Genomic DNA, 14,831 nt, shown 5'->3' on the forward strand with positions numbered 1-14,831 from the left:
AAATCCATTTCAAAACATATATAATCGAATTAGGATAAGTTTCTTCTCTTTACAACTTCATATATTCTACATGTGGTTGAACCCTCGATTTTGACTCAGCCAAATATTACGCCAAAATAATCTGTTGTTTATGGTCGCTTAATTTCCTGGCTGATTATGGAAACAATTAGAATTTTCTAGCTCAACAAACATTCCAACACATCAATTTCATTCCCTTAGTCATGAAATACAACTTTACGAAAGATCAAAAAAATATGATCCAGTTAAGCATTTTTTTTTTCTTAAAACAACTTTCATGACACTTTTTTGATTTGGTACTATAATGTCAAAAGAATACAACAATAATCGAAAAAAATTGAAACTTAAGGGTGCTGGTCCAACTCGGCTTAATTCTATAACCAACAAAAAACAATTGAATATAACATGAAAACTATAATGTGGTTTTATGCATGTTACAGAGATGATCTTAAACAACTCCCTAACAGACGGGCAAATCAGGAGGAGGTTGTTCCATTGTCTGCAAAACTCCCTTCCCGTTCTCAACCAAGAAAGCCATTGCTAGTCCCCAAGATATGTGTACATCTAGATGACAATGCATTATCCAAACCCCTGTTTTCAATCATTTTTTTAACACATCATTAGTTTACTTAGTCGCGGTGAACTAGAAAAGGTGACACTCCAAATGTAAGTTTTAAGAATTTCCATAGCATAATTTTTGGCGTACCAGGGTTGTCTGCTACGAATCTGATGACAGCCCAACCGTTAACAGGTACACCGACAGTATTTCTAAGAGGCGGATCTTCGAGATTGAATTTGGCGGTATCTTTCTTGGGGTTGAAGCTACCAAAACCCTCGGCAACAATGTAGAAATCGTAGCCGTGTAGATGAATGGGATGATTTTCAGGAGTTACTATACCGGTGTCTTGAAGAACAATCTGAACTCTTGAACCATACTTGAGCTTGTATAGCTTAGTGCCTCTATCAGGTTGGTAGAGAGATCGGCTTATGTTGTTACCCGTGTAATCAAATTTCACTGGTGGCTTGGCTGGGAAATCAGTTGTGAAGACTCCGGGGATTCCATGGTGGTGAGCTTGAAGGAGTGAGTAGTTACGTGGAAGAGCAAATGAAACGTTGTTCATCGATGCAGTGAAACGTGTGCCGTTAGGACCTTGACATCTTCTTGATCTGAAGTTCTTGGGACAGTTGTCGAGACCGAGTCCTATGGTTACGAATAGATTCTCGTCGATTTCTGTCGGAACCTCGGCTCGTCTTAGTGACCGGAAGCTTTGGCTGAAACGTGTGACTGTGTTTGTGTCGTTGTAGGCAGGGAGGAGAGGCATGATTGGTTTGATACCGTTCTTGGCGCTTCCACCACCGCAGCAAGGTGCGGTTTTGTATTGTAGGATTGCGGTTGTGGTTGTGTTTCCAAACGGTGCGTTTTGTGCGCTTTGGTAAGCTCTTGCAGCCATGTAGTAACGGTTTGGTGGTTGGTCACCTTTTATGAGGACGTCAGTGGTTTGGCCCGGGCCAAGGACAATCACGTTGGTGGTGAAAGGTTTCAAGTAAGATGCGTCAGCTCCGACCACCGTGAGCTTGTGGTTAGCCACCGTGAAGAATAACGGCTGGTTCAACGCGGAGTTTATTACCCGTAATAGTATAGTCTCACCAACATTTATTGGTACTATTGTCGTATCTGTCACAAAAAGATTATAAAAAGTCTAATTAATATACTTATTTTGTAGTTTTTTGTGCTGATGTGTTTTTTTTTTCTTCAAAACAAATTATTTGACTAAAATATACCAAATTCAGTTATGACAGTTGGGGAAAAAATATGAATATGGGAAAAGTTTATTTAGAAAAAAAGAGTAAAACCTCGAGAAGAGCATTTATAGAGATCGCCAGGTTGACCATTGATGGTGTAAGCGTCGGAGTTACTTGGAGCTCCTCCGGTTCGTATAGATTTTCTCAATACATCAACCGGATTTGCGTCCCACCATTCACCTTTTAAACAATCATAATATACCAAAGTCAAAATCAATTATATGATTGTTTTTTTTCTTAATCATGATGATTTTGGATTTCATTTAAATTGTACCGAGAAGGAGAGGGACGTTGCGGTGAGGATTCGGGAATGGGTATGAGGAACCAGCTGGAGGAAGGACGAGGAGTGAACCGTAGACAGTGGCTCTAAGCCACGAACTATGAGCATGCCACCAAAGTGTACCTTCTTGTCCTTGAATTGTAAACCGGTACGTGTAGCTTGATCCCGGTCTGATTGGACATTGGGTTACAAATTCCGGTCCATCAGCCCAACCGGTTCGCATTTGCCTTACACCGTGCCTGATAGCCACACCCACCAAACCGTTCAATATCAGTAAAAAACAAAACGAAGGCTCATTCATTAATAACAGCACGTGAGTGTGGTTTAATTTCAATCGTAGCTTACCAGTGGATTGTGACGTTGTACCGAGCCCGGTTGATGACCTTGACAACGAGAGTATCACCGTTGTTGACTACAAGTGTTGGACCGGGAAACATTCCGTTGACCGTTATGCTGTTGTGTGTTTCACATAGTCTCTTCACCTTCGTCGCTTGTATCTGCATGCATAAATATTTATACGTAAGCAACTAATTAGCATACATCTTCTCTTTACATTTAATTAGGAACGTTAGTATGATTTAAAATGCGATCGTACGATGAACTCGTGGTGGTATGCTTTGTTGGCTTCTGCCATGGAAGTGAAGAGAAGAACAACAGCCAAAGAGATAAAACAGACGAGGCTCTTGGCGATCTCCATCGGTGCGATTTCGATAAACTTTGGTTTTGAGCTAGATGGTTTTGGATGAAGTGTGGAAGAACAGAGAAAAGTGTTGTGTTGGGAATAAGAATGAAATGATATATAGAGTTTATATAGGGAGACAAAAGAGACAATACATTTTCAAAAACTTGGTGAATATATATGTTTATTTAGTCAATTTGTATTTTTCTTTGTTATATTTGTATATGTTTCTTTTACGAGAAATATGTTGTTTACGGTTGGAGGATTAGGTTTTGATTTAATTGAAGGCCAAAACTTGGTTCAACACTAGAAAGAGTAGTTGCACCCACTGGGGCCTAGACGAAACAAATAATGACCGAGTGAAACAATTTTTTTTCTTTTTTTTTTTGGAATGGTGATTAATTACGTCTCTTCAATTCTTGGTTAACACGCTTTTTCTATTGACTTTGGATGTAATATTCCATAATTGCCATAAACATAGTACAAATAAATTACTCTATTAAAAATATTTTTTGGACCCCATTAAAATGGATCAAAATATTATATTTGAGATGTGTACACTGGGTTGCCAACAAAACATAAGTACGCAATGTTGTGTGATTTGTGAACTCTCTATCTATATTAAGATCAAGCTCACCAGGCGCAGCAATTAACCTGCATGCCCCCTACATCATAAAATCCAAGATTGGACAGTTTTAATTGGCATTTTCCTAATACATAGGCTTAGGATAAGATCTTTGCCATTATAGTAATGGTAGTCATTTTCATTATTAATTGGATCTTGATCCCGTTAGTTGGGAATGTTCGGTCTTGGAATATAAGAACTGTGTATGGCTATTTGCTATGGATTTTATCCGTCATAAACTTTACCGAAGAATTTGTAACACTTTAATGCAACCTTTTGCTACTTCGTTGTTAACTTTAGTATATGTTTTACAATATTTTATTCATCATTTGTTTATGATGTATTTACCACTAATTAACGTGTGGACCGCCGCAAGTCCGTCACTAATACATCTCACTATATTTTTTTGTGACGGATGTCTCCGTTGCAAAAGTTCATTGCAAATTGACATGTATTTTTTAGAGTTCCAAATTTTGATTTTAGCATTTGTATTCCTGGAAAAGTTTAACGTTTTGATTTTGATTCTAGTTTTTAAACGTAATTAGGCTTGAAAAATATGTTCCCAAACATTGATATTCAATTATTCATATAAATCAAAGAAGGAAAAACGTGTATAAATAGAATTTAGTAGTACGTAGTATTTCTTTAATCTTTTATGTGGCCACCTACATTCAACAGTATTATACCTAAACAAAGACGAATTAAGCGCATATCTCAGTCATTACTGTATTTTACTCTTTTTCTCATTTCACGAGTTTTATAAGTTTAGAAACTTTAGTTATATATATATATATATTAATAATATATACAATTTAAATACAGTTAATATAGCGCTGCCAGCTGATTAAATCGATTAAATAGTTTACTATCATAATTAAGGTCGAGTTTAAGGTTATGTTTGTTCAGAAATTTATACTTATAGTTCAAAATTTAAAAAAATATGAAACTTTGAGGAACTAACGAGATGAGATAATAAAGCTGGATGTTTTCTTTTGTCTGGCCGGCCTTTATACATTTGGTTCACATTAATTAAAAAACATCCATTTTACTGTTTTATTAATGTGAACCAATTTTGTTTAAACTTACAAAAAAATCTAAGTTACGTTTGGTGGATCTTCCAATAACCATATCAACTTATTGTTTTAAGGTTGAATTACACAAAGTAGGAAATATTGTCAGAACTTATATCAACACTTGTGCAATGAGTTTGGCGTACATAATCAAGTGAAGCTATTGAAATATATAAATTAGATTAAAAACATATAGCATTAGCGAAAACCGTTGTATCGTACGTCACCAAAATACAAGTTCTCATAATATTGTTGAAAAAGCTTAAACGAACAAACTCTTTATGTTTCATTAGTACTCTTAGAAAAGAAAACTAATTGGTTTACAAAAAAAAAAAAAAAAAAAAAAAAACTAATTTATGAGGACGAATGGTCAATTTTAGGGTTTAGGTGGCTTGTTCGTAACAGTTTTAATCCCCATCCAATTTGAATTCGGAAAACCTCAATGTATTCATATTTACACAAACAGAAAATTATACATAACAAAAGGTCAACCTTTCGATACCATATTTTGCCTTTTTTTTTTGTTTTTAGGTTTACTTTTTTGTCTGGTGATGAAAAATATATACAATCTTGAGTATGGGGTGGGGTGAAACAAGAAAGAGTAAACAAAGCATGCATTGCAAATTAAATAATATAAGTACATCGGTACATGTAAAAGTTGATAAACATTCACATGCATGCTACATTCAATTATGAAGATGAGGAATATAAAGCCTTGTATGAACCGTAGTATCCTCACGTACAAGATAAATATTATTAATAGCGCAAAGAGACAAGAGAAAAAAAATAAAGTTTTGGTTCAAAATGGTTCTATAAGATTGGCTTGAAGCTTAAGTAAAAATGATTATTGTTTCGTTAACGTTGAAAAAGTAAATATGATTTGAGTTAAACAAGATGATTCGTCTAACCGCCTAGTTCACTTCTTGTTTCAACCCCTATATTATTGTCTTAACAATAACACGTTTTCTTTCACCGAATTCTAGCTAGCATTACACCAACATGTGTACATATCCGAAGAAACTATTTATATGATTAAATAGAATTTCTTACCAATAATTTATAAGCTAGAGCATACTCGAAACCATATTAATTTAAATAATTGATACCATGGTTTTCAAATGCAAATGAAAAAAAAAATTGAAACATAATAGTTCTTTATTAGGGAAACATCACTATTTCAGCGTAATTTGTCACAAAGTTCAATTTTATTGTGATAACTGATTATCCTAAAAGAATTAGTTAATACTTTTGAATAGTCAAAACCGTGTAACCTTATGTAAACTAAATAATCTTTAACAATAACGTCCGAAAGGTAATAAAATTGGAAAAGAGTTCACATCACGCACGTTGTTGAGAAAGCAGAATTACATGAGAGGAATATTGGGGACATTGATTGGTGAACAAGAAATTCGTAATTGTGTTTGGTGGAACTAGTTAGTGTCCTCTTCTTTGGTATATTTAACCTCTCTATGTGCTAAATCTCTGAAAATGACACCACATGTTTTGAAATTAGCCATACCTTTTGTATATAGCAAAGTAATATGACCCCGCATCTGCAATTGAGTTCAAAGTCGACATGCATTACTTGTCATAGATATTATGTTTCTCTGATTACACCACTTCTTTTTAAATAACATATATTACTTCTAATGAAGAAAAACAAAATATTCATTCAACTTTACAACAACTGGAAACATGTTTTCAACTAATACAGATGAATAAAAACTTTTGTGGTATTGGTAATTGTCTTGAAAATTTGTTAAACATCATAAAGTAATTTGTTTATTAGAACATAAAAGGGGGGAAATGGATTATATACGAAATCAAATATCCAAGTTATATTTTGGCTACTTTTATTTTACTTAATGTTTAAAAAAAAATTGTATTTGATTATATGAATAGTAGAAACTGTTTGGATACATAAATAAAAGTATAAATCCAATAGTATATTTTGGATATTTTGACTATTGATGTGATTTTTGGCTCGAGTTTAGGTTTGATTCTAACATTTTAGATACAGAAGTCATTTCTCAGTTCGTCAATTTTATTTGAATTTTTTTTTCGCGGATAGGTTTTGGTTCGGTTATTCATGTCCAGATATATATAGTCGATGCCTTTATTATTTTTATTATCCATTGAATCAAATCTCAGATGATGATTAATAAAAAGAAGATTAGTGTCTTAAACAGAGATTTTCGATGAAAAGTCTATTTGGGCCATAGCACACGTACGGCCCATCAGATTCGTTTTCTATTCAAGGAAAAAGAAATTAACTCAAGAAAAGAAGAAAATCAAGTGATAAAAGGAAATCATGAAGCAAAAGGCAAACAAAGATTAGTGGAAAGTGTTACAATAAGAATTAGCAATTTACTATTCGTGTGTTAGAAATCATACCTATATAAAATTATAAGGGCCACACGATGTGCGGGTATTAAAATTGTTGAAGAGAAAAAATCTTAAACCCTAAACAATTTATAAAAAATATAAAAAAAATATTTGTTGAAGTAAATATATAAATATTTTTAGTTTAGAAAAAAATCATATTTGTATTCATACAGTTATTTATATTTTTATATTTTTAATACATTATAACAATTATTACAATAATTTAAAACTAAAATATACCCCACTAAACTTTTGTCAAATATTCATTATTACAAATACTATTATTGTCAAATTTTAAAAACGTTTCACAACTTATTACAAAATATTGTGCATGCAAATAATTCATCAAAACAACATATAATTTAGTAACCACATACGATTTTACTGTATATTACACCATTAAAAATATGCTCTTAAACCCTAAATTATTTTATTGTTAAAATATGCTCTTTATCACCATCTATAAAATGTCTTTTAAACAAATTTTATGTTGCTTGGCATAATTATAGTTCTTATAATTACTAAAATTGTTTTGTGACATAATTTTTTTTACTCCAAAGATATTTTGGATGCACAACTAGTGAAAATTATCTACTCTATTACAGTCATTTTATGACCAACCTAATCAAAGTTGAAAAATTGAAAGAAAATTAATATAACATAATAAAAATAAAAATTTGAATATTATAATTATGGTATATAGAAAGCCTTAGATAATTTAGATATAAAAAATGGAAATTTTATAAACAATGTCATAATCACCTTCCGGCTTCTGAACGAGTAAGTAATGCATGCGACTCATTAATAACACTTTCCTTTTTCCCTTGCTGTCTTTTTCGTTAATTTCTTTACTCATCATATATGTAATATAATATGTTTTCTTTCATCCTCCTAGGAGATTGAATGGTAAAGAGCTCGACGGTCTAAATTACTACGAATTGGAGATACTCAGATGTGAGATTTCCATAGGTTGGGGCAATGTGATGAGAGAGAGGCTGAGGCGCAGAGAGGTAAAAGATTCTTCCACGCGTTCCAAATTGTATTAACTGCGTACACATCTTCTTCTTTTATCACATTTTTCATGTTCACTCCACTTCAAGGAATCAATCTCTCGCGGAGAGATGCTGAAGGGAGTCTCGGGACAGACTGAGCACCGGCAATCTTCAATGGACAATGCCACCACATAAAGACCATAACGTTTAAATATTCATTCTATAAACGCAAACACAAACATAAGTTTCACAAATGAAATTTTCATTTGTGACAACGCTTTATCCCTTAAGATTTAACAAATACTTTTAAAGAGTCAAACCGTATGTGTATCCTTACGTAGACAAAATTAATCTCTTTAACAATAAAACTAACATCACGCAGTTAAGAAAAGATGGATTGCAGAAAAAATGCTTTCTAGGTTTGTCTTGTGTCTCCGTAACTACATGAGAAGAAAATTTGGGACATTGATATATTGGTGAACATGAAATTCGTAATTGTGTTTGGTGGAATTAGTTAGTGTCCTCTTCTTTGGTATTTTAACCTCTCTATGTGCTAAATCTCTGAAAATGACATCACATGTTTTGAAATTAGCCATACCTTTGTATATAGCAAAGTAATATATATGACCCCCATTAAGTTCAAAGTCAACATGCTTTCTCAATTTAATATATGAGACCTTTTGGTACTAGAAAATTTATTGAAACATCATAAATTAATTTGATTATTAGTACATAAAACGTCTTCATTATATTTATTATTTGAGCTACACTGACGACATCTTGAACTGTTACAAAATTTCTTGATTAATTATATTAAATACCATGAGAAGAACATGCGAAATGGTTTCATATTTCTTTGGCTTCCTCTAAATCTTAATTTCATTAGTCAAAAGCGGGTACGAACCCTAACTAGCTTCACAATTTGTTGTCGATTTGTCAAACCCTCTTGTTACAAGTGGGATAATCTTCTTTAAACAAGAAGCTTTTTCTTTCGGTTTAATGGTTAGTACCTAAGTGTCTTTTTATCTCACCAATAACTAGAACCCCTTCAGAAAATGTTTCACAAGACATAACTCATTCAAGGAATATAGATTTATCATGTAATGAGAAGATTGAAAAGAGAAGTACAAGTGCTTCCGGGTCGGACCAATTTTGCAAAAATAACCCGAAATTAAGGGAGTTGGATCCGGGTGAAAAATATCCGCTGCAATTAGAGTGGATTATCGGGTCATAATATAAAATTAAAATTTAAATAGATTTTCCATAAGTGAACCACATTAGTTATGTGAATATTTTGTGTTCCTGTAATTTAGGAAACTATTAATCATTATCGATTAGTATTTAATTCGACAAGAACTTTACCAAAATTTTGCAAATTGAATCAATCTAAATATAGCATATACCATAAATAATAAAATGATAAACTCTAAATCGTTTAATATAATATTATACCATAAATTTTCATTAAATATCTAACTAAAATATATAATTAAAATTAAAATATTGATATATAATAGATTCCTATATGATTTTTTTTTAAGAATAATATTCGATATTACAAATAAAAATACATATACATATATAGCAAAGTTTAAAATTATTTTAATATATAAAAATTAAAATTATACTAGAAATTATTATTATTAAAATATTTATCATTAGTTTTGTTAATTTCCTAATATCTAAAATTTTTACTTTCATTATTTGGATATGAATAGAAACCAAAAAGATGAAAACAATGATAATATTATTAAATTTTCTATAATATAATCGTATAACAATTACAAGGAAGCTACTCTGTCAAAAAAAATATACTAGGAAGTTACTATTTTTTCTGAAATTTTTTTTTCATATTAATTGTCATAATTAATAACCGATTTATGGTAATTTTCATATTAATTGCTCCTAATAAATGTGCAAATTTTAAAAATATATAATTATATCTAAAATTAATATTAAATTGTTGGACACACTTCTTCTTCTTATAAATATAGAGATGTGTCAATACTTTCATGATGGAAACATATTCTCTTATTCTCTCCCTCTCTCTTATCATATATTATAATATTATACTAATTTAAGTTCTAAAAATCTTGTGATCTTCACATTACCTCTTCTTCATTTTTAATACGATGGTTGTTTATCTATATCATATTGTAAATTATCATATGGATTTTTAATAACATAATAGGATTTGCATAATTTCAATCAATTTGAATAACTATTTTTTTAAGAGAGCAAATTGATCTATGTGTGTTTACAATAACAAAATATGCAGTTCTATAAAACTCACATGTTATTATGCCATGAGGGTATGTACAGTAGAACCTCCATAAATTAATACTCTTTAAATTAATACTCGCTATAAATTAATAAATTCTTCTGGTCCCGAATTGGGCCGGTGTAAAAAATGACATATTTCGATAAAATAAAAATATAATAATTTGTTTTGGAAATCTTATGTAAAATATAGTCCCATCAATATCATAAATTAATAATCATATAAATTGAAAGACCAAAAACACTGATTTCTATTCATTTAGTTTTAAAGTATAACGATTGCAAGTGTTCTAGATATATATATCTATATCTAAGAAAATCTAGTGAAATATGATTCTAGTGAAATATGATTCTATTGCTGTTTGCCTATTCTTGAATTTGTATTCTTGTTGGAGCTCATCTCTAATTTTTTCATTGTTATATTTCGGTCACAAGAAACTTTTCATGATATTACCCTATTACTTAGAAGCAAATTCGTACTAAGTATTGGCTGTTTGCTTTCAAGATAGAGGAAACTTGTGGAAGAGTAAAAATACTGGGTAGTTTGAGAGACGGAGACATAAACTAGTTACAAAATTTACAATGTCATCTTTCCGTAATCCTAATAATATGAACACACTGTTGTCTTGATGATGTTAATCGAACATTGCCAGTGATGTTTTCAATACCATAATTACCCGCTATATACAGCCTCAAGGCAATAGAGAAAACACCAATGCTGGATATGGATCAATAACACACCATATTCAATGTTGCTTAATAATGTATATAAGATACCACGTTCTGGTACACTAATGTTGCCTAAGGCACATAATTTATCATAACCAATATATGTTGGGTGTAGTTTTAACACCAATCAATCAATAGACATTGTGTTATGAGTCACACTATATTCTTCACTAATTAGTCTAACACAATGTGGTCACACTATATTCTTCACTAATTTAGCAATAAGAGCAACAAAAGAGTACCACATTGATTTTAAAGTAGATGGGATCTTACAGTGTGAGTTGAGGCAATAACAATTGAGAAGTATCCATCTCCAAACTTTCTAAATTATGACGAAATTGAACAACAGAACAATTGCATTCTTTAGATCATCTAACCCTTACACAGATCTTTCATATAGAAACTATACTCAAAATATCATAAAAACCAAAACCATTCAAACTCGTCCTGCAACAACAGAAGCAGCAGCAGAAGTAGCAGCAGAGTTACCAATGAAAGAGAGCAATCCAGCATTATTAGCAGAACCCTCTTGTTCATCCAAGAACAAATCATCCGGAACCCTAAACGCACCGTGTAAGCAAACAATCGCGATCCCAATCGTTAACGCCGAGGTCAACAAAGATCCAACGCTCGTCATGAACACAACCACGATCGTAGTCAAAACAAGAGCGAGCAAGGTCTCGCGATCTGAGAAAGTACGTCCGAAGATAACCAAAGGCTGATCGGAAGATCGGAAGAGGTATAGAAACATCCATGAGCCTAAGAGAGTGAGGAGGACGAGGAGCGAGAACGGATGCGAGAGGAGGGAGAAGGCGAGGACTAAGGATACGATTAAGGAGTAATTGACTTTGAAGTAGGCGAGATTCTTACGGATCCGGGTGAATGAATCGGTGAGAGAGTCAGGTCTAGCGAATGAGCTCCGATCTACGAGTTCTAGCCATGGACGGCGCTGCGAGAGGCTTTCGCGGAGGGAAGAGGAGAGACGCGAGAGGAAAGTCCGGAAGGCGTGGGAATTGATCGGTGGTTGAGATTGAGTAGCTTGCTGATTGGTGACGGGGAGAGTCGCCGGAGAAGTAGACATTATTGGTGGTGTCGGTGGGTGTGTGCGGCGGAGTGAGTGTGAATTTTTTTTTTTGTGTTCCGATTTTAGTGGAAAGTGGAAACTGAAGTTTGCGGCAAGACCGTGTTAGATCATTCTAAAAGGCCTAACTTTAATGGGCCTATAATATTGGAAGGAGTCCAATCAGATTAAGTTGGAGTTAAATGGCAATTTTGTAACAATTAAGTTAAATGATATAAATCATAGTTTTTATTTCCCTCTCTATTGGTTCTTTTAACAACTTCTATTTAGATGATGTTATAACGATAACCCTAATAAAAACAGCTATGTTACATGTTCTACTAGTTCACGATATTTTTTGTAAAAAGTTCATGGTATATACAAGTACCATGTATTTATACGGTGAAAGTATATACAAGTTCGTCGTATATATTAACGTACATATTGAAACATATCCTGTATATAAGTAGATAATGACGAAGAAAACATTATTGAGTAGAATATATAGGAACATCGGAATAATAATATTCTTCAGCCTAATCAAGAATATTTATTGGGAATTCGGGTTGATTTCCACATATAGAAGAATCTTTAATCAGCACGTAATTTATATATTCATCAAGATAACTATATCTACTCTATAATCATTCTTCCTTGTACGTTATCCAATCATTTCCAGGATTACTTACTTAATCATTGTTTATCTTTTCTGTTATACGTAAAAAACAACTCATGCTTTTGTATTGAACGATTTGTAAACTTAAGTTTATATCTTCCAAACGAAGAAAAGCAATCATTCTTGTGGTTAATTAATTATATATCATTCAAATCCAATTCGTTTACTTCTTTAGCTTAACCTTTTGAAAAAACTGAAGAAGCGAATCTTTCTCTTCCTTTTTCTTTTCTTCCACTCATCAAAATGTTCTCTCTATATATATAACATTAAATATCTAGTCTGTTAATTCGATATACCACATCTAGAACGACAACTAGATACTCAAGAAGATTGCTCTATAATGGCTTCTTGTGACTCACCTGATGCATTTTCTTGGCTTCAAACTCTTCCTCCTCTCTCTCAATGGAAAAGAAATTCGATATCCATGTGCATTTGCTCTCCAAATTCATCACACCCATCTTTGAACTTTTCTCTTACTCGTATTCCTAAATCTCCAAACTTTTTCACCTTCTCCATAGTAGCCAACTTCAAGAATCCTATATCTCTCTTTGTTTCAAAACCTTTCAGAACCATTAGCACTAATTCAAATACGTTCCTCAATGAAAATATCATCTCTACCCTATTGATGGGTTTTGTCGACGTAGTTCTCAACTACAACGTCAAGAGAACTTGTTCAATCCAAATACAAAACCTAGGCTCCACTTCTAACCTGAAAGACGTGTTCAACCTCGCGTTCTTCACTTTCGTGTTCCTCATCTGCATCTACGAAGCGCCAACGAGCCTGCGAACAACTTGTCTCAAAACGGTGAAAGATCAGCTAGTAACTTGTAGGTCAAGGAAGGGTTCTAAGTTGCTCATGGTGCAACTAGGCTCTAACCTTGAAGAACAATGGATAAGGTCTCTGAATCTTGCGATAACCAACTGGATCATCGAGATCAAAGCGTTTCAGCATCTCAAGTCTCCTTCTCCTTTGTTTTCGTATGCTTTCTCGACTCAAGGTTTGTGGAAAGTTCATATGTATTGTCCTGTTGTAGCAATGGAAATGGAGAGCGTAAATAGTGCTTTAAACGACGAGAGATTGTTCTTCTCTCTCAACTATCATCAACTCGAAGGTGTGATCCAATTCAACCACAGGATTTACGTTCGTGAGAAGTGGTTTAACATCGCAGTTAATATTGACAACGTCAGGTATGTAAAATTGTACTGTGTGTAAATGTGTAATACTAATGATAAGTACACATAATTAATATTTGTTCATATTTTATAATTAGGTGTGACATAATTAGGCTTGTGAACGAGAAGCTTCTATCGGACCGCGGCATGGGAACAGAGGAAAAACATTTTCCATCACGAATATCATTGCAACTAACACCAACGATTCAATCAAACATCTTAATGGTCTCAGTACAAAAATCATCAGAAAACCCATTGACAGAATTCGAAGTAGAGAAAGGCATAGAAGCAGCAATAGAGCCACCAAACACTTTCTTCGGACTCAAAGTATCAGCCAACGAGACGACAACAAAAAGCATGAAGCCATGGAAGTTCGAGGAATGGGTGCATGGTTACAGCGCCAATCTCACTTGGTTTCTCCATGACCTAGACGATGGAAGAGAAGTGTCATCCTCTAAACCATCGAAGGTCTCGAGGATGAACCCTAGAGCTTGGTTCAAGAACCGGTACTCGAGCGCGTTTAGACCGTTCACGAAGCAAGGAGGAGTTGTGTTCGCAGGAGATAGCTACGGACAAAGCGTGTTGTGGAAGGTTGATAAAACAGCAATTGGGAAAGTAATGGAGTTTGAGGTTAAAGGTTGCGTTTGGTTGACTTATTGGCCTAACAAGCATCATACTTTTTATAGTGATACTCGAAAGTTGGAATTTAAGGAGATGCTCTACCTCAATCTTCCTTAGATCTTCGTTTTCTTTTCTTACTTTATCCCTTACGTACATATTCCCCTAGTTTAATTTGTTGCTTTTATTTCGTGTGTGTTTTAATGAAGTAAATTTCTGTAACATAGTACTTTAATTGGACTTTTGAAATTAGAAACCGACTTTTTTTTTTTTTTGCTAGAACATAAAAAAGATCAGTTGATCTTGAGGAGAAGTTTGTATTAAACACATAAGTTACGTGGCTATCTTTATCTTCACGTCGTCTCATATGGAAACCATATTTTAAGATATATCACATGAATCCCATCACTATAACCAGATAAGAATTGTCAAAACGTTTGTAA

The 14,831-nt window shown here is 33.1% G+C and overlaps 3 protein-coding genes and 1 long non-coding RNA gene across 4 annotated transcripts; 2 read left to right on the plus strand and 2 right to left on the minus strand.

Moving 5' to 3' along the window:
• Nucleotides 1-189: 189 nt before the first annotated feature.
• LOC104782513 (laccase-5) lies at nt 190-2,952 on the minus strand. Its single transcript, XM_010507463.3, has 6 exons — nt 2,697-2,952; nt 2,447-2,598; nt 2,096-2,340; nt 1,873-2,001; nt 725-1,693; nt 190-609 (listed from the first exon to the last, which is right to left on the minus strand). The coding sequence occupies exons 1-6, from the start codon at nt 2,796-2,798 to the stop codon at nt 479-481; spliced, it is 1,728 nt and encodes a 575-aa protein (XP_010505765.2). The 5' UTR covers nt 2,799-2,952; the 3' UTR covers nt 190-478.
• Nucleotides 2,953-7,624: 4,672 nt separating this feature from the next.
• Nucleotides 7,625-8,047, plus strand: LOC104782514 (uncharacterized). Its single transcript, XR_767023.2, has 3 exons — nt 7,625-7,640; nt 7,756-7,870; nt 7,961-8,047. It is a non-coding gene; the product is annotated as an uncharacterized LOC104782514 (long non-coding RNA).
• A 3,036-nt stretch (nt 8,048-11,083) lies between these two features.
• On the minus strand, nt 11,084-12,178 carry LOC104782515 (PRA1 family protein B2). Its single transcript, XM_010507464.3, has one exon. It carries the CDS (start codon nt 11,940-11,942, stop codon nt 11,298-11,300), a length of 645 nt encoding a protein of 214 aa, XP_010505766.1. The 5' UTR covers nt 11,943-12,178; the 3' UTR covers nt 11,084-11,297.
• A 548-nt stretch (nt 12,179-12,726) lies between these two features.
• On the plus strand, nt 12,727-14,644 carry LOC104782517 (uncharacterized). The gene is made up of 2 exons (XM_010507465.3): nt 12,727-13,785; nt 13,869-14,644. Exons 1-2 carry the CDS (start codon nt 12,938-12,940, stop codon nt 14,506-14,508), a joined length of 1,488 nt encoding a protein of 495 aa, XP_010505767.2. The 5' UTR covers nt 12,727-12,937; the 3' UTR covers nt 14,509-14,644.
• The last annotated feature ends 187 nt before the right edge of the window (nt 14,645-14,831 follow it).

This window comes from Camelina sativa, chromosome 4 (assembly GCF_030686135.1).
Source record: "Camelina sativa cultivar CO46 ecotype springtype chromosome 4, ASM3068613v1".
NCBI classification, from domain to species: domain Eukaryota; kingdom Viridiplantae; phylum Streptophyta; class Magnoliopsida; order Brassicales; family Brassicaceae; genus Camelina; species Camelina sativa.